The sequence below is a fragment of the Archocentrus centrarchus genome, chromosome 19 (genome assembly GCF_007364275.1).
Source record: "Archocentrus centrarchus isolate MPI-CPG fArcCen1 chromosome 19, fArcCen1, whole genome shotgun sequence".
NCBI lineage: Eukaryota > Metazoa > Chordata > Actinopteri > Cichliformes > Cichlidae > Archocentrus > Archocentrus centrarchus.
Window position 1 is genome coordinate 6,444,304 of NC_044364.1, and position 18,883 is coordinate 6,463,186.

At 43.9% G+C, this 18,883-nt stretch overlaps 1 protein-coding gene across 2 annotated transcripts in view; it reads left to right on the forward strand.

The window, feature by feature from the left end:
• Window positions 1–18,883, forward strand: part of raraa (retinoic acid receptor, alpha a) — a 140,251-nt gene that overhangs the window by 86,547 nt on the left and 34,821 nt on the right. The window contains exon 1 of one of the 2 annotated variants that reach the window (XM_030755174.1): window positions 13,127–13,783. The exons of the other annotated variant lie outside the window; for it this stretch is intronic. Coding sequence (XP_030611034.1) covers window positions 13,606–13,783 — 178 coding nt within the window. The 5' untranslated portion in view covers window positions 13,127–13,605. Of the gene's footprint in view, window positions 1–13,126; window positions 13,784–18,883 lie in introns of those variants that run through there. 2 annotated transcript variants of the gene reach the window in all.

Consider the following 18,883-nt stretch of genomic DNA (forward strand, 5'->3'; position numbering starts at 1 on the left):
TGTGTGTGTGTGTGTGTGTGTGTGTTAGCAATATTGTGTAGTTCTGCTTTGGAACAACAAAAAATACCCTTGATGATGTGTCCCACTCAGCTCTTTTGCCAGATGACTGGGTTTTGGGTACAGAGAGAGAGGGAGAGAGAGGAGGGTGTTCATTGTTATCTGTTTGCTGGAATGATCGTGCACCTGCGTGGTGCTGATGGTGGGATTTGCTGCATCTGCGTGTGTGTAAGTGTTGGTGGTGGACTGTAACAAGTTACCTTAGAGAGAGTTTTTTTTTTTTTTTTTAATGAAAATAAAACTGTTTTTCCTTCATTTATCACTCACTCTAGAGTTTGAAGTGATTTGTAAAACGGATTCATTCAATCTGATTTGTCTTTGACTTGTGCACACACCCCCTTTGTGGTTGACGGCCCAGCGCAATTGTTTTCTCATATCACTGATTGTTTGCACACATCTATTGACTCAGTCTCTTTAATTATCTACATGCAACCAACTTTGTGTCCATTTACAACCTGTGTACATCTGCATCTGACACTGTGTGTGTTTAGCAAGCTGTGGCTGTGACATGCACATGGTCATCACTGGTGTCATACTCAGCCAAAGCTTCTGAGGCACAAATTATGATTACTGCACCACGTTTAGCCCTGACTACTTGAGTACTGCCTGACTACTGAGGTGTAGTCTAGCAACTATCTCAGAACCAGGCCTGCAGGGTGTGTGTGTGTGTGTGTGTATAGGAGAGACCTTTTACAAACTGGCTGGCCAACCTGCCTATAATCAATTGTGAATGGGTATTTGTACATGCATATGTTATATGTGAATTCCTGCAGAGTAGATTTGCGCTTGTACATTAGTTTGTGAAGGTATGTACACGGTAGTTATATAGATGCACATGCATCCTATCCTATTCGACCAGTCACATCTGATCAAAAGCTCACATATGCTCGAGAGTGTGTGTGATCTCATTTGCCTGCTGAACGTGTGCGGTACGTGCATGCTGCTCCATACCAACAGGATTATTTTATGTGAATTTTATTTAGGACAGATGAATGTCAGCAGATCCATTATCCTTTATCTGAACTCCCCCAGTGGAGCGGGAGAGAGATGAAGAGGATGCAGATGGTTCGATGGATAGATGATTGAACGTTAGTGTCCTGTGACACACTCCTGTTAACTGTCACTTTTTGTCCTTTATGAATTATTCACACTTTTTTCTCCACTTAATACTTGCTATCTCCTCCACACTCTACAGACCCATGCATGTACGTGTGTGTGTGTGTGTGTGTGTGTGTGTGTGTGTGTGTGTGTATATATATATATATATATATATATATATATATATATATATATATATATATATATATATTAAGGCTGGGCGATATATAGTATAAACAGAATAGGAATAGTATAAACAGAAACTAATAGCTCCATAGGTGTCTGATTTTTCTTTGCCTGTGTTTTTGTGTTGTCTTGGATTTTACGGCCCCATGTGCATATCAATTTGCATAGCTCTATGTGCATAGAGGATTATGGGAATTCAACCAGCACAGAGCGTATAGAAATGCACTTGCGTGGAGTCCTCCAAAAAACAGGCAGCCTGAAGCCAGTGCTGTTATGCGTAATGCTGGTGGTTTAAAAAGGTAGCAATGGCTCGGTTCACCAGAAAGAGAATTGCGCAAATAACAGCTGCAGTGAATAGTTTGGCTTATTTATTTTTCTATCTGTCCTGCACTATTTGACTTCACTTCATAGAAGTTTTCTGTATATTGTATTTTTTCCTTTTCAAACGGCTGGGGCAAAGCTACAGGACCAACAACGGCACAAACGTGAACAAGAGTAGCCCAAATCGCTGGTTGTTCCACACGTTTTTGACACTGCATCCAAGTGACAGCATACACTTGTATCCCTACAGCATGTATCCCTGTGTGTGTTGGACAAAAAAAAAAACATGATATCATACCATGACCTGACCTGAGCCTTGGTGTAGCATGAATGATGTGCAGAGGATCTTGAGCTGTTTATTGTGACAACTGGGGCAGGGCACTGTGGATACCGTGCATAAATACTCGTTCCTACGATACTTTTTCAAGTGTGCTTCAAGACTGCCCGGAGGGCGTGTGTGCAGTTGGTACCTTTCAGTGTGTAGTGTAGACAACAACAAAATGGAAGGCATGCAGAAGTCCATTCATGCGCTGATCATGAAATATACATTACTCAGAGACCCGTCTGCAAACAATAACCCTGATGTCAGAACAGTGTGCAATAACAAAGTACGATAGAAATTAAGCAAGGGGATACACAAATGACACAATGACGACACCACCCATAGAGTCCAGCTGGCAGCTCTTACCACACTAACTTATTCTCACAGAAGTGTGTTTGAGTATCAGAAATATGGATGCCAGCAATCGTGAAACATAAGGAAGTTGCATGAAAAGGGGGGAAGTGTTGCTGTCTGTGCTTGTGTGTTTTTCTCATCACTTACTGTATCTTAGCTCTGGAATGTCACCACTGTTGTGTCAAAGTTGTCACAATTATGAAGATCTCTTGCAAAATCCGTTACAAAATGCTTCGAGTTCGTCAGCACAGGAGATCACACTGACCGACCAAACTGATTGGTCGTTAAAGGCCTTGGTCAATCAGAAGGCCTAGTAGTATTCTGAGATTATTTACTCTCAGAGCCCCTCTGCATCTTCAATGCATCAACCTACCAAATTATTTGTAAGGGCTGTAAATGTAAAAGAGGCCATTTGCATCCGTGCAGCACATCAGGCCCTTTGAGAGCCATATGGCACCAGCACCATGCATAGTTACATTTGGATACAGATGATAACAGGAAAAAAACAAAACAAAAAAAATCTAATTAATAACCTTGCAACAGCACAGGTTAACAAGCATTTTTTTTAAATCTTTTTGTGGTCATATATAGGCTTGCTCCATAAGTTTTTTTTTTCCTTCCTCATTTATTACTCACTCTATTCAATAAGAACAGTTTTCAATCAATCTTGTCTCGATTTGTGACCTTTATCTGCTTTAAAAGCTGTATTGATGAAGCTAATGTTGCAGACCACGACACTGTATGGACAGAAAGGGAGGGGAAGAGCATGATGAATGATCCGTCCACAGAGAGAGGAAGATGGAAAGAATCGGGCTGTTTGCCAAGTAGGTTAGAGGTTTTGCTGTTGATGTCTGTTCAGTCGCATGGAAACGGTTCCAGATAAACACACAAATGTCGAGCGTGCACACCTTTGGTCAAATACAGTCTAGACATCCTGACGCTCAACCGTGTGCTAACGGGAACATACGTCATCCTTTTTTCTTTTAATTCAGCGCCAACCCAAAGGTGTTTGAAGGCACACTGACAAAAACCTTGTAAAGTGACGTTTTTGAATGATTTGTATTTGATTCGATCGATATGAGTTGTGTTTACATACCACGTATCACATCACAGAGCCCTTTACACAGGCTTTTTTTTTCATGTTACTCTAAAAATAGGGAAACAGGGGGATGGCATGCTCCAAATCAAGCAAGATACAGCCGGCGGTCCATCTCAGTCTGGCCCACAGTCTCCTGAAAGGAAAGCAAAGCAACTCCCCAAAATCAATGAGATGCAGCATTATGCTAAGAGATCATGAGGCAAATGCATGCAGTTATTATACTGCTATTTAACTCTGTTTCATTGTAATGTGTTTCTCCAGTGACCTCTGCAGTGTTGCATATCAGACGATTGGCAAGAAGCAGGCTAATTTAAATGTTGATATTTAGCCAGAATTTTTACTTCAGTAATATTTTCCTTGTATTCTGTGTATTTTCTCATTATATTTTAGTCAGTATGGTCTTTTGAGGGGGGAAAAGGTCGCCCCATTTAAAGAGCAATGTGACAGCTACACAGGTCCACACTTGGAGTGTGGTCGCCTCACATGTAAAACTTTAAAACCTTGGTGAGCTATGAGAAAGCAGAAGATGTGCTTAATTTAACAACATATGCAGGCACACCTGTGATGTACAGGGTGTGGGTGTTGATAAAAAATAATGGTACCTCTGCAGGTTATACAAATGTCAGCTGTTGATTGCTAACAATAAAACAGTGCAAGAGTTGATCTGGAGAGAGGATAGCGAGCTGAATATTGACAGGTTCTGGTGGATGATTTTGTTAGCTGCTGATGAGCTCTGACACGACAGGCCTCCCAGCAGCCTCTGGCACGCCTGTTCTCACCTCCACACATGAGCAAGCTCATCTGTGAACTCGCCCTCCACCTTTTTACACATTTAACTGTGACACCTTTTTTTTTCTGATTAAACATGCAAACACTGATACACATGGATCTATGCCAAAACAACCCAAGGCACACACACACACACACACACACACACACACACACACACACACCCACACAGATGCACGCGGATCTACACTTTCTTACGTCGTCACTGAAGCTTAGCCTTTACTTTTTTGGTAAAAGCTGTTGGCAGCTAGGATGGAAAGATGGGAGAAGCTGCAGAGAGAGAGAAAGAAAGGGGGGGGGCAGAATAGGGCTCTCCATCATGCTGTCAGTAAGGTGCAGCTTTAGCCTTAGCAAGGAATATAGAGTGTTTTTAAAAAGGTGCTGCGAGGTGCAGCAAGATGAGTCGGATAAATGACTGCTCTTTTTTTTTTTTTATTCAAAGAGCCCAGTGAAGCCCATGGGGTTGCTCTGTGCGTGTGTGTGTGTGTGTGTGTGTGTCTGTGGGTGGGGTGGGGGGAGTCGGGGTGTACGTGTGTGTGCAAAAGTATACATGGAGAAAGTGTGACAATGTGCATGCTTGAAAATGCGTGCAAAACCCAGACTTGTGTGACGGCCGGCTGATGTTTTTGTTACTTCTGACATTATAACATATTGTGGTTCCCCCCCCCCCCCCCCCCCCCCCCCCCCCCCCCCCCCCCCTGCTTTTAACCGCTGACTGGGAAAACTAATGCAGTTTAGAGGGGGCATGTAAGGTGGAACAATGGCTCAAAAATATTGAATAAGGAGTGAAAGGGAGTCAGGCTTTGAATGACAATAGGTCAGAGCTGACGGTGAGGACAGATGATGTGGGGTGGGGGGGAGACAGTCCAGATTGATGATGGAACTCCACTGGTTAAATATTATCAGGCTGCTTTTTTTTTTTAATCTATAACCCCCCCTTCCTGGTATCACACAGAGAATAGCAAGATGTGGTCAGCTAATGATCTGCCCTTCTGAGCCATTCATGTTTTGTATTAGCCTATTTTTACTTACTTTTGAGACACTCCCCCTCTCTATGGGTTCAGAACACAGATGGTTTGGGTCGCCATAGTGACTACCATTGGATGCCATCAGTCCAAAGCCAATCTGTGCTCTTCTTTTTTTTTTTTTTTTATCACAGGCCCGACTAAAGGCAAAGGCGGCTCATTTCAAGAAATTTTTCTTCAGCGTGAATGGGTAGAAAGAAGTTAGTGGTAGCTCTTCCCTCACTTTCTCTCAGATCTGTGAATTTTTTGAAAGGTTCCTCCTTTCTGTCACAGTCACAATTCACCGCGATTGCAAGGATATGCATAACATCGTTAAGCAGCAGCACAAAAGTTTATCTGTGCTGAGAGATGCAGGTGCATTTATTTAACATGTCAGTCTCGCTTTCACTACTTCACTTCCCCCCCTCCCCCTCCCCCTCCCCAGTGTTTGTGCACTTAAATGCCAAGGGTGCATTGAGCCAAGGTCTGAGGGCAAAAAGTTTTACGCTGATATCTGTTTCCATGCCAGTTCTCTGGTTTTGTTGTCTGAGAATGACGAGGCTCCATTCTGCTCCCTGGGGCTAAGATGAGTAATCCTTTTGACTGCAGTATCAACCTCAGACACAGTGAATATCTCTGATAGGACAATTTTGACTGCGAGGGTTGAAGTACCTCTGGGATTTAGAGCTAAACGGGGCTGCCTCTCATCCAATTAACTCCTCTCTTTCATACACTCCAAAAAAAAAAAAAAAAAAAAAAAAAATATATATATATATATATATATATATATATATATATATAAATATCGATATATATATACACACACACGCGCGCACACACACAGGGGTGAAGTGTGTGGTGAACAGCTACTACTGAGAGTGTGAGCTGTGGCAGAGAAAGGAGAGTAGCTGCTCCATCTACTTTCGCTGCACCCCATTCTTTTGAAACGCTGATGACTCCCTCTCCCCTCATCGCTCTGCTCACTTCTCATTTAATGTGCTGGAGTCATCCATTCCATTAACCCTCCTCCTTCTTGCTCCAAGTTAGAATGAGGCAGATCCCCCAACCCCCCCCATCTCTCTGTAAAAGGAAGGCTAACAGGGGCCACGGTGGTGACGACGGCAGGGGCATTTTTCATGCTGTGAGCCGCTCTCCCAAGGGCCTTTGTTGTCCCCGGCTCCCAACTTGCTGGCTAAGCTGAGGATTTCACACATTTCATCAACATCTGAGCTACATCGGCACTTTCGAACACTTCATATCGTTTTGCAGGGTCGTGCACAGACACGGGCACACATTCGCTTAAAGCATTAAAAACAGGTTGCAGCGAGCAAAGAATCTGGAAGAGAGCAGTCACTTTTATGAAAGAGCAAGTGCAGGATTAGAGTTGGATCACAAATACCCCCAGCCCACTCCACACGCACAGACCATAGTTTCAGTGAGTGTCGACCACACATTTGGCCTGCAGTTATCCAACCTTTTGTGCGGGTCGTGGCACACATTCAGTCTTTGTACAACAAGCACAACAATCGGTGTGCCCTGCCTGGTGCTGGTGTTAGGGGCACTGCTGAAGCGGAGGTCAATCACCAAGGCATCATAATGCTTTGGGCTGGGCACAACAAGAATGAGGGCAATCCACTTAAAGTGAACCACTAACCCCCCCCCCCCCCCCCCCCCCCCCCCCCCCCACCACCACCACCACCACCTCTCATATCCCCTCCAGGCCACCATGAGCATCACACTTCTGAATAGAAAACAGGAAATTGGCCCTCTGTAGCACTTCAAATCCTGAAGTGTGAGAGAGAAAGCACCAAGAGGGAGTGGGGGAAAATGGTTAGATCTGTGAGAGGGAGAGACAAATACAATGCCTTAAACCAGACATGGTCAAAATCAAAAACTTGAAATAGATGCAGAAGATGCTTTTTGATTCACTTCACCCCCATTTTAATCGCTACATCTGTAGTTTTTGAGAGCTCCGAGTTGAGGCCACGAGGTCGAGAACCTGGATGCAGGAAATGCAGACATAAACAGAAAGTAGCTTGAGTTGTAATTGCATCAGTAATGCCAATTTCTGAGTGAGTTTTGGCAGAGTATCGAGCTCATTCTTCCAGATTCCTCCTTTCTTGCTTTTTGACTCTCCCTCTCTGCTGTCTTACAGCAAGATTTCATCCAGTAACGTGCATGCAAAACCAAAAACAATCAGCTAAAGCACCAAGCTGCAAACATCTGAAGTTGGGCATTTTAACTCAGGAGTCTTTTGGGGATTGACTGGCTTTTGGAGCCAGCCTAAACTTTGCTGGCTTCACTTTCCAGCCCCGGAGGCTGATGCTTGGTAGCAACATGTGGGGACCAGTCCAAACAATATACCGTGCGGGCATGATGACACTACTGACAGGCCCACATAATTTCAAATCAGGATAATGATTATCTGGTCTCAGTTAAGGTTTGGTTACAGTTGGGACTAATGCAAGTTGTACAGCAATGGTTTCTGCTTGATTAATCATGATTAATGTGTGCATAAACACTTTTTAAATTAATAATCAACAGATCTGATACATTTGCCAACAAAACTTCATTTCAGCAGATTTGAGGAGGAATTTGGTTGGGGGGTTTTTTCCATAGTTTTTCTCCTTTTCTTGCTCTCTTTGCTGCCCCTTGTTTCCGTGCTTCATTCTCTGCTCCTCTTGTCTTTTTTTTAATCGAATTATCACAGTATCCGTCTGTATGTACTAAAACATCTCCCTGTCTCTGACAGCTAATGGGGGCCATTCCAAGTCTTGGATGACTGATATTGAGATATCCTTCCTCCAGGGTAACATCCATAGCAATTTTCTCTTGATTTGCTGAGTGATGGACTTGGTGCAAAGCAACACAGACCTAATGATCATTGAGGAGATAGCTTTCTAACTCAAGGCTGTAGAGTGTGGAGGATTACAAGCTATACAATAAGCTACGTCCCTCACCTCCTTCTCCCTCTCTCTCTCTCTTTCTCGTTCTCTTCCTCGGCTGAAGTATTTCCAGAATGCCGCCGGCCGCGATGGATTTATGAGCAGGCCATACTTTGGTAAACACCGATGGTGGGCAGCTTTGTCCTCCCCCCCCGTGATATAGTGAAGGTCCCCATAAAAAATGGGAAAACCAGGTTACGGCCACCATAGAGCCGGGCTGAACAATAAAAGGCTTTATGGGCAGATATAGGCCTGTACCATAAATGCTGGAATCTGCTGTCGGAAGGACATTAAAGGGATAATGATTGGGGGGTGCTTTCTCAAAGATCCTTGCAGCCACTAACAGGGTCCTTTTAGAATGACACACACACACAAAGCTGCACACACACACGGAGGATAGCAAAGCACCAAGGTTGAGATCTATAGACCAGTTTAACTTTGGGTCAAGGTTTGTGTGTGTGTGTGTGTGTGTGTGTGTGTGTGTGTGTGTGTGTGTGTGTGTGTGTGTGTGTGTGCATTTTCATTAGATTGACAGAGGGAGGTGAAAGTGGCACAGTTGTTCATTGATAACTCGAGCTTGTTCTCACATCGGAGGGTCGGGCCCTCATTACGTACTGGCTCAATGTCAGGGAGCACAGCTGCTGGGTTTGGCTGGTGCTGCCTGTACAGGCTGCACAAAACCAGCTGTGCAAACAAATACACACACGGAAACTGTAAAGGCAGTAAGGGGAACGAAGTGGTAACAGACAGGCCGTGGAGATTCAGGTAGTCTTAAAAGCAAACATGCATAAACCCACACAGGTATGCACTCGGGAGATGTGATTCTGGTTGGAGAGTGACAGGAAGAAGTGGCTGCCAGGGCCGTGCTATTGGTAAGAGTGGGGAAACCGGGGGGGGGATTATGGTGCTGATCACTCGTGGGATAATGCTGACATACAGACAGCCCGTTTTGTCTAACAGTGTGACAGAGACCTGAACAGACTCAGTCACTATCTTAGATTCTCTCGCGGCCTCTCAAATCAGGACACATTTCAGCTCCTTAAAGTGCTTCCCTCTGAATTCTCCACCTCCACTGTCTTTTCCCACTGTGCTGTTTTATTAGGTCGCTGGGAAGATTTAAGAAAGATGGAAAGCTTTGCCGAGGCTTGCCCAAGCTACTTTATCGTCTGGGCATTAGCCATCTGCTGGCACATGTGCAGGAGTGCTCTGGGAGGTGAGGCATGAGTGCCTGTGTTTGTGTAGTAGCCACTAAGGCAGACAGGAACTCTAAAATTAGGCCCAGGCCATTCTAACTCGAACATGTCTGGCCTTATCGTGTCAAGAGATAGCTATTACCCAAGCCAAGTGTTGTCCGAGTGATACGGCAGGTCTGCTTGGGCTTTTTTTTTTTTTATAAAAGCTTTTTTGCCTGTTTAGTGTCTCTAGGCAGCCAGAGCTTAGCAGACTTTTCCATGACATTGAGACAATTTGATTCTGTTTTGATTTGGCCATCAACTCCAATAAAGAGCACATTGTGCAGGAAGTGTTCTTTAGCCACAGAGGACAGAAATGATCTCAAGAGTGAAGGTAGGAGCGCAAGAGCCAAGGGCTAGCTGATTGCAGATGTCAGTGGAACATCTCCAGAAACAGAAATTCTCACTCATAATATAAAGAAAGACACTGCTGAGTCCACTTTGTACACTTACAGAGGAGCTGTGCTCCCCCCTCCTATTACCGAGCACCATAATCCAAATGACAAAACCACCTATTGTTTGTTCTAACCTGTCTGCCCATCTCCTTGGGGAAGGAATGGCAAGGCGTGCACTTTTTACAGCTTCCTAGTGCCCCTGATTGGACTGCGAAAGAAGGAAAGTGGGGGCAGTAAAAATAGTTTGACACCCTCAAGGTCCAGCCAGCAATCTCCTCTCCTCTCTTAGCCCATAAAACTCTTTGAATTCCCTCCTAAAAACCTTCACCCACCCCTCTCTCCCCATGTCTTTGCTGGACTCTCACTTGCAGCTTTGCTTCAGATCAAGGTTGTTATGTTTGGTGCCCGTGGTGTTCCCCTATTATTTTCAGTTACATAACTATTTCTGCAAGGCCTCTGCATCTGAATGCTGTTTTGATCAGGCCCATGCATTGGTTTGGAGTGGGGACTTCATGCAACCCCACTTTGAAGCCCGAGCTGCGACTCTGAGACTGGGCTCTCAGCGTCAACTTAGGGGATCGAGACACAATCTCACTCTCTGTGGCTTTCTTGCGCCAAAGTACTTTTCCGTGTTCTCGGGAGTGTGGCGCTTGTTGATGCTGGAACAAGAACAGCCACTTGAAGTGGTGTGTTAATGTGGGCTGAAACCCGTGTGTGTGTGTGTGTGTGTGTGTGTGTGTGTGTGTGTGTGTGTGTGTCCTCTCTCTCTCTTTAACTTACCAGTCTTACTTCTGCTTTTGTGGTACCAGCCATCAAGCGTATGTCCTAGCTCTTATATTTTGTGCTTGTAACGTGTCACTTTCACGTGCACACTGGGCATAAAACCAGTCCTCATTTTTCCATTAATGTAATGCAATACACTCAATTCTCCAACTGTCTACTCAGAAGGAGTCATTTGTTCCAATTTCACCTTTATTTATTATTAGCCACTTGGATATATATTCAGTTCTTTTTTTCCCTTTTTTTTTGACCTGTCAAAGTTATTCTTTTCTCTACAAATAAATGGGAGAAAAGCTGTGGGAAAAGGACTTCATGTCAGCCTAATCTTGTATTCTTCCCTCTCCTAATAAGTAATGATCAGCAGCCTGTTATCTCTCAGCTTGTTTTATGCAATCATGGGGTATTACCCAGGGACAAATGCTCCCTCCTCAGAGAGGAAAACAGAGCCTGGAAAATTAGCATTTTCTGACAGCCATTACTCATTGGGCTAATCCTGTCAAGGAATGTGTGGCTGCGCTATCAATGCAGGCAAGGGGTCGCCGTGGCCCAGGCCTGCATGTCAGCTCTTATCAGGCAGGGTAAACACACTAGGGGCCTGCATTAAATAAGTGTCACAGTCAGTGGAGGCGGAGCAAGCCGAGCCCCCCTGCCAGCAGGCAGATAATCCCTTTCAAAAACCTTGCTGGTCAGACCCAGCTGTGGCCTGTGGCTCAGGTGTAGAGAAAGTGGGGGAGGAGAGGTATTGTCTCGGCAGTGGTGTAGGTTACAATGCAAGTCACTCAGGTTTTTGGCCATGCTTGTATTTGTGCAGATACATTTCACAAGGCCATTCAGGTATCAAATGTTTCTGTCCACACAGGCAGTTTGGAAAAGCTTCGCATCTGCATCGAGACACCGAAGCAGCTCGAAAACTGTCCTTGCTGTGTTCTTGACGTTGTCACTATGCAGAATTTTCCTCTGTGTGCGTTCATGTTTGTTTCTAAAATTACATTTCTGCTTGTGTAGTGTTAAGGTAAAAATAAATAAATAAATAAAATTTTGTAGCTTGGGCGCTTGGCCTTAATCTCTACCATTACGTATGCACAGACAATTTGGGCCAGCAGCTGTCCTCCGGATCACATGACAATCACAAAACCACAAGCTGGGATTTCTGAAGCACATGAGGAAAAAAGAAAAAAAAAAAAAGTTTGGATGCACCTGTGGGGCTATGAACTTTACTGCCACTATATTTTTTTCAGCACTGATATTAGCATTAAATACTTGTTTAGAAAAAAAAAAAAAACTTTTATAGTTTAAGTTGTGCCATGCCCATGGATGGCACAGCCGCAGGTTTGCATAATAAGTTGGACCAATGTCACCTGGAATGCTGGGTATACAGGCAGGGGGGCATTTTTATTAGGGATGTGATGCAACTCTGAAGTAAGAAAAACAACTTCCTGGACTTTTTCCAGCTGTAACTAAACTGTGAGAAAAGTTAAGTGCCCTGTTACTATGACTGGGTGACTTTAGCACTATTATCCTCGTGTGTGTTATGTGAACTGAGGCGCCTCTCTGGGCAGTACCAGAGGAAAAGTGTCATGGTGTTACACTGGGTGTACAAGGTGGGAAACCTTGAATAATGTGGGATGAGAGCAAGCCAGAGATCCGAGTCAGCCAGTGGGTCACCAGAAGGTGAGGCTGCCTACTTGCCTGAGTTCAGGAAAAGTTCAGCCGCATAGCATTAGGCAAATTAGGGAGACAGCGGCTGGGGGAGAAGAGAAAATCGGAGGGTAGGGACTGATGAGGGGAAAAGGGTCAAATTAGTTGGAAGGAGGAGCCCAGTAAAGAGTGAGAACATAAATGGGAACTTCCAGGAAAAGAAGCAAGAGAGATACATTCTGATATATCAGCCGTTCTGTCCATGATCGCCCTGTAAAGATACCAAAGACTAATTACTGAGCTTATATAACTTAATCATGTCCTCAAATACATTCCTATTTAAAGCCCTCGCTGCTCAGTTTGACGGAGGGCGGCGGGCTCCCCCTCAAAGACTCCTGCAGTGTCCGTGCTTCGGGAGAGGGAGTTCCACGGTGACGTCCCTGAAGGGGTTAAACAGGGGAGGAGCGACGCATGAAAGGCACCGAGGGGAAGCAGAATTAAAAAAAAGAGAGAGAAAGAGCCGAGCGGAGGTGGAGCCAAAGCCCTCAGCTGCTGTGCCTTGTCACATTTCTGCAGAACATGATAGCCGCACGGTTTGGTGTGGGAATGATTTGAGGCTTCTCTCTCTCCCCAAATACAAAACAAGGCGGCGCTGCGCGTTTTCACGGGAACCTGGATGTTGGAGAGCAGGGGTCTGACCGAGGAAAGCTCGCTGCTTGTTGTAGCGCAACAGAGTGAAGAGGGGGGGGGACTGGCTCATTTTACGGAGCTGACAGGAGTCCACCCACAACAGGCGCAAACGGGACAAGCGACCGTAACCCGAAGGACAAACTGCAACTCTGCGGAATTCCCTCTCTATAATATTTGCGCCTGCAACCCATCCCCAAATTTTCCTGCGCTGTCCACCAAGACTTTGGAGATTTGTGCTGTATGTTGCTTTTTTTTTCTTTTTGCTTTTTTGGAGGGGGGGGGATTTATTCTTTGTCGTGTGGATACAGCCTCATATGTTGCTCTGTGTTTGAGCAACGCCGCAAAAACCGATACCTTCGGCTGAAGTTATTCGATGTATTTGATTGGTGTCGAGTTTCTACCTCGGACACAAAGCAGGCTGTTCTTTTAGATTATGTTTTCATATCCGATTAGACGGATTCGGACACCGATTCACCCCTCAGTTTGGTTTTCGCTCTTTATATTGCCGTGAGAAGATGCCAAATGTTCCGATGTCCCCGCTGTGTTTGGATTTACCACTTTCCCCCCGATTTTGATGCAGTTTCCCCCCGTTTGGCACCGCTGCTCGTGGCGAGCTGAAAACCGCACGGCTCGAGTGTTCCTGACAACAGTCCGGTTTTTTGAGAATATTTCCCTCTGCTGTCGCCCTGCTTCATATGATGTATGAGAGTGTGGACGTTGTGGGACTGAATCCCAGCCCGAACCCGTTTTTAATGATGGATTACTACAACCAGAGCAGAGGATGCTTGATCCCGGAGAAAGGACTGGTGCCCGGGGCGCCCCATCCGTACAGCACGTCCATCAGAAACCAGCACTGGAACGGCTCCAATCACTGTAGGTGCTTTTTTTTTTTTTTTGCCCCCCTCTTGCCACCTCAACTTCATCTCACTAATTGGTGAAGTTAAACCCTCTGTGCATTATAATAATACATTTCCTATTTTGCTTTCATCTTTCTATCACACGGCAGTTGCATCTGAAATTGTCATTGTAAGGCCTTTTATTCCCATGTCACCATTTCAGTTATTTAAACCCCATAATATGTGCTCAACAGTGCTTGTTCTCGCAATCACTGAGCATCCTAGCTGCAACAGGCCTATATATATATATATATATATATATATATATATATATATATATATATATATATATATATATATATATATATATATATATATATATATTTGACCCACTTTCGTCTCTCTCACTTGGATGTCGGTATTCCCGCAGGTTTGGGTTTTTTCCCTTTTTTTTTTTTTTTTTTTTGTGCCCCCCACTTCATGAGCAGACTCTGCGAGTCTACTGCGCTCTGATCCAGGCCACGTTTACCCGAAGCTTTTGCGTTCCTGAAATATGCACTTAATGCAAACCAGGTTTTTGAAAGCCGTGCCAGCCTTAATCAGATCAAACTTTCATGCCAGTGTTATCCCCGGTTCCTCTGGTAATCTGGAAGTTCCTTAGCAGCAGCAGCAGCATGGCCTTAACTGGACAAGAGTATCTGTTAAATTTTGGAGGCCCTGCACTAATTTATTTATATTTAATACATATAAAGAAGCAATGTGCTCACATAACGTATCTTTATTAAAAAATAGTGATTATGTGTAGGCTCCTGTGCTAATTAGTGAGGACAACAGTCTTTATAAATGGCAGTTTATAGTACTTTTGTATCGGGGAGATTTAGTTTAGATCTATGATAGTGCATGTGTTTGCTGCATGGTTTCCTTGGGTTAAGTATCCGCCAGCAGACGTGGGAGATTTAATTTTACTGATAGCATATCTACTGCAATAAGAGAGAGTTTTATTGCAACAGCAAAGTATAGCAGAGCTGCTTCCCATTCTTTACCTCAATGGAGCCAGGCTGCATAAAGCTCAAGCAGGCCTTTTATAATGGGGATAGCTCTGTTGTCTTTCACTGCTGAAGGAGCTTTAAAAAAAAAGAAAAAAAGTCAGGAATCTCCATGGGCTCTTAAGGGCCAATTTCCTCCTCGTCTCAAGACTATAGAAAGACGCGACAAAGGGAAATTTAGACCGGAATTTCTGATGTTTGGCAGCAACAACAAAAGCACCCATAACTGTTTTTTGTATGCATCTTCTTTCTCTCTTCACTGCTTGCTTGTTTTCAAAAAAAAGGATTTCTCCTGAGTAGAGGGATGAGTCACATACATTTTTCTAAGTAGATATTCAGAGAGCCCGATACTATTTATTGAACCAGTCCACTAAACAGCTCTAGTGGCAGCATTGATTCAAACCATGTGAGCTCGTCTGAGGGGAGACTGTGGGGGTTTGGCCCAGGAAAAGACCTCTGATCCCTTACTCGACTCCACATTGTTTTGCTCAATGGAGGAATTGCAGGGGGAGTGTGTGTGTGTGTGCGTGTGGGTGAGGGGTAGCATATTTGCTCTTTGCCTTACTGCTTGAAAGTAATAAAAAATTTAGTGCACAACCAGAGAACATTGACGGGAGGGTGTAGAGTAGAGAGGCACAACATCCGTAAGTGTCATCACGTGGCGCAGAGGCTTATTGGATCATAGGGGTAGAAAACAACCCAGACAACAGCGCGAGGTTTCCTCGTCACTCCCCGTTCTCATGCAGGAATCCAAACAAGCCAGATTCAAAATCACGAGACGATCCCATAAACATCTGTTAGATTTATCGTTTTCTTTTTTAAGTTCATGGAGAATAGTGTCATGGTGCGTTTCTCTGCACGTTTCCTGGTAGGCCTTTTTTTTTTTTTTTTTTTTTCTTTTTAACTCCCTCTGTGCTTTTCTTTTTTGGTTCTCTGTTTTTTCAACCCTTCACACTGGATCTAACTATTCATTACAGGCTTCACAGAAGAGCTTTCTGGCTCTAAGAGTGCACTCAGTGACATCTTTGCTGAAGTGAATCTGGCCTAAAACAGCCTTCTGGACCCACTAAGTGAATGGGGATAAATCCACATCTTATGGATGTTTCATTCCAGTATTATTGGTTCTTTTAAGAGGCCATATTATGCTTTTGTATGTGTGTGTGTGTGTGCGCGTGTGTGTGTGTTTTCCCCTTCTCTTTAGAGATCACTTTCTATTGCTTTTTTTTTTCATGCATTTAAAATTGTCCAAAGTTTTAAAAAAAAAATCCAAAGTACACACCAGAGGGAGTAATTAAGTCCTACAAAACACAGTTTCTCAGCTGCCTAAAGTGCCTTATTGGCAGTCAGGTTTTGTCCTCATTTACTTATTTGTCTTCCCGTGTAAGACATTTGCATTATACCTGCCTAGCTTAAGACATAGAATCAACAGCTGCTTCCCATTCTGCCCATGTTATTCACCTGTTGGAGCCTCTTCTGCTAACTCTGCAGTTCCTCAGCTATGAGAAACACCACCAGATGATCTGTTGTTGGCTGCAAGAGCAAATATGAGTCTTAATGCACTCTTGACATATGAGGACCCAGCTGGCTGCTTTTGGTCTTGAAGGCAATGACCAAAATAATAGAAATATTTCTTAGTGTTTGCGTGTTGAATAGCAGAGATGACTTGCATTATCAGCAGTGTTTATTCTCTGTGCTCAGACCAGGTTTATGTTGACTCTGTAATGCTAAATTACATACCAGTTGAAATGTGTATATTGAACTCCGGGGTTTTGTTAACAGCTCACAGCTCTTTCAGGCCTAAAGCAACACAGAATCAGGGTTATGATGCATAACCAACGTTCAGTGCCCTTTTGCCAGGCCGGCTGACTAATCATAGCAGGATGGTCTTTTCTCCAGGGGAGCCTTAAAGAGGCTGACACAGAAATGTGTAATATGAGAGAAATTATATTTCTCTTTAACATTACTTGATCTACTTCAGCACAGAGTGAAGATATGAACCTGTAAAATGAGGTCTTAAAGATGCCGTGCGTTAAGAAGTTTGACTGTTTACAACTCTCCTCTGTTGGCACCGCTTTGCCCCGTCATTGTGAGTGAGCTGCTTGTAATTTGGCTGGATTCAGAACAACAGCTCTGAATGGCTAGGGTGAAAAGTCCATGGCCTTGCAGATCAAATCCACCTGATTTTTTTTTTTTTTTTCTTCACTGAGTAACCATCAGAATCCTTGCAGCGGTTATAGGCTCATGCATGAAAGAATGCGCACGGCTTCGTTCACATGACTGTCACACACTAAAAACTGGGGCTATGGGAGAAAGGGGGATTGCCCGGTGGGCTCAAATGCTCAGCAGCCTGTGGGCTTTTCGCTTTTTTGGGTTATATTTTTCACAGGCTGTCTACAGTATAAAAGAAGGTGGTCATTTCATAGAGGGTATGAGGCTGAAGAGAGAGGCATTCTTTGGCTAGTTTGTCTTCTAAAGATGGAAGATACCAAGTAGGCTACATGAACAGCATGTGTCTTAATCTGACTCGTGTGGTATTTAGTGCTGAAGTCCTCCTGCCTGGCACGAGGTGAGGCCCAAATTAAAAAAAAAAAAAAGTCTTTTTGTTGTTGTTACTTGGTAAGAGCAGAAGTGATTTTCAGTTAAGTTGATGGGTGGTGTTTTGTTTTACTAATGATCTTTTTTTTTTTTTTTTGAGTTTGAGATTTGCAGGCAAAATGCAAACCCTTGTATTTTTTGTTTTTTCGCTCTCTTTTGGCTTTCTGAGTCTGCAGTATCAGACAGCACAACAAAAGCATCCATGATTGTTTGTGTTGTCAGGCAACACTGAAACATGGAAAACAGTGGGTGATGTGTTTGGACTTTGTGCAGGAGAGCAGATTGTGTCGGCCTTGCGAAAGAACTGCAGATATCACTCCCTGTACCTTCTATTTCTATATGCATTTTTTTTTTTTTTAAAGTGTGTGCTGAAAACTGGAAAAACACGAAGAACAAAACATAAGGGAATCCGGTCACCAAGCGGAACTGGCTGGAGTACTGTCAGTTTCTGGAATAGAAGCAAGGGTTGCTGTCCTACGAGGGGAAGACCATAAAGTATGAAATTTATTTTCTTGGAACAATCAAGGATTTCTTGGCAAAGCTACTCTAATAACATTACAGCTTGTGACTTTGATATATGAGGCAGGAATGCGAATCGCCACTGAATGACAGTGCCCTTTATGTCACTGTGAAGTCCCTGAGAACTTATGTCTTCTGCTTGTTCTTATGCACACATGTATCTTGGTGCCATCATGGACAATAGCAGTTTATTGTGGGGATTTGTTGATCCAGACTTGATGGGTTTGGAAGAATGGATGAACAGCTCTGATGCAAGGTCATCTGTTTTTTCCACAGGAGGAAAGCATTAGTTAGTCTCCTTATTTTGCCACATCTATCTAAACCCCATCAGCCAAAGGTGATTACAATTTAGTAGCTTGAACACCTGGATCATCACAGAGGGTGTGTGTGTGTGTGTGTGTGTGTGTGAGAGTGAGATCTGATTGTCCATTGTAATATGTGCGCTTTCACCTTCAGGTTAACATCAATAACAAATTGTCATCAAGGTATGTTTGCAATGGCAAATGGGTGACAGGAGTTCAACATTACTGCTGCCGATCTCCTGGGAAAAGGCTGCAGGGCAGCATTTCACAACCTGCCATCACTCGCTCTCAAAACGGCACATTGCCACCCAACTTCAAAGCAGTTGTTGCCCTTTTTTAATGCAAGGCAACAGTTACTGAATAGAGGTGCCCTCAGAACGGGTTGTTCTCCCTGCTGTGAGTTCACCAAGAGCAACAAAGATGCGTGTTTTTGTTTGCTTAAATGCCCGTTGGTTCAGTCACTTCATGAAGTGTAATGACTGGGTGTGGTCCCCTCACCTTGAACACTGGTAGAGCAACTGGCTTTTTTACTTGCAAACACTGCCGTAGCTGACTCGCAGCTTTGATGTTTTCTTGCAGGTGGCACGTAATGCTGTGTTGTTGCATATCGAGTATATCACAGGTTCAGCATATTTTGTCTGGGCATTTTTTTTTTTTTCTTTGTGCGCACATGAA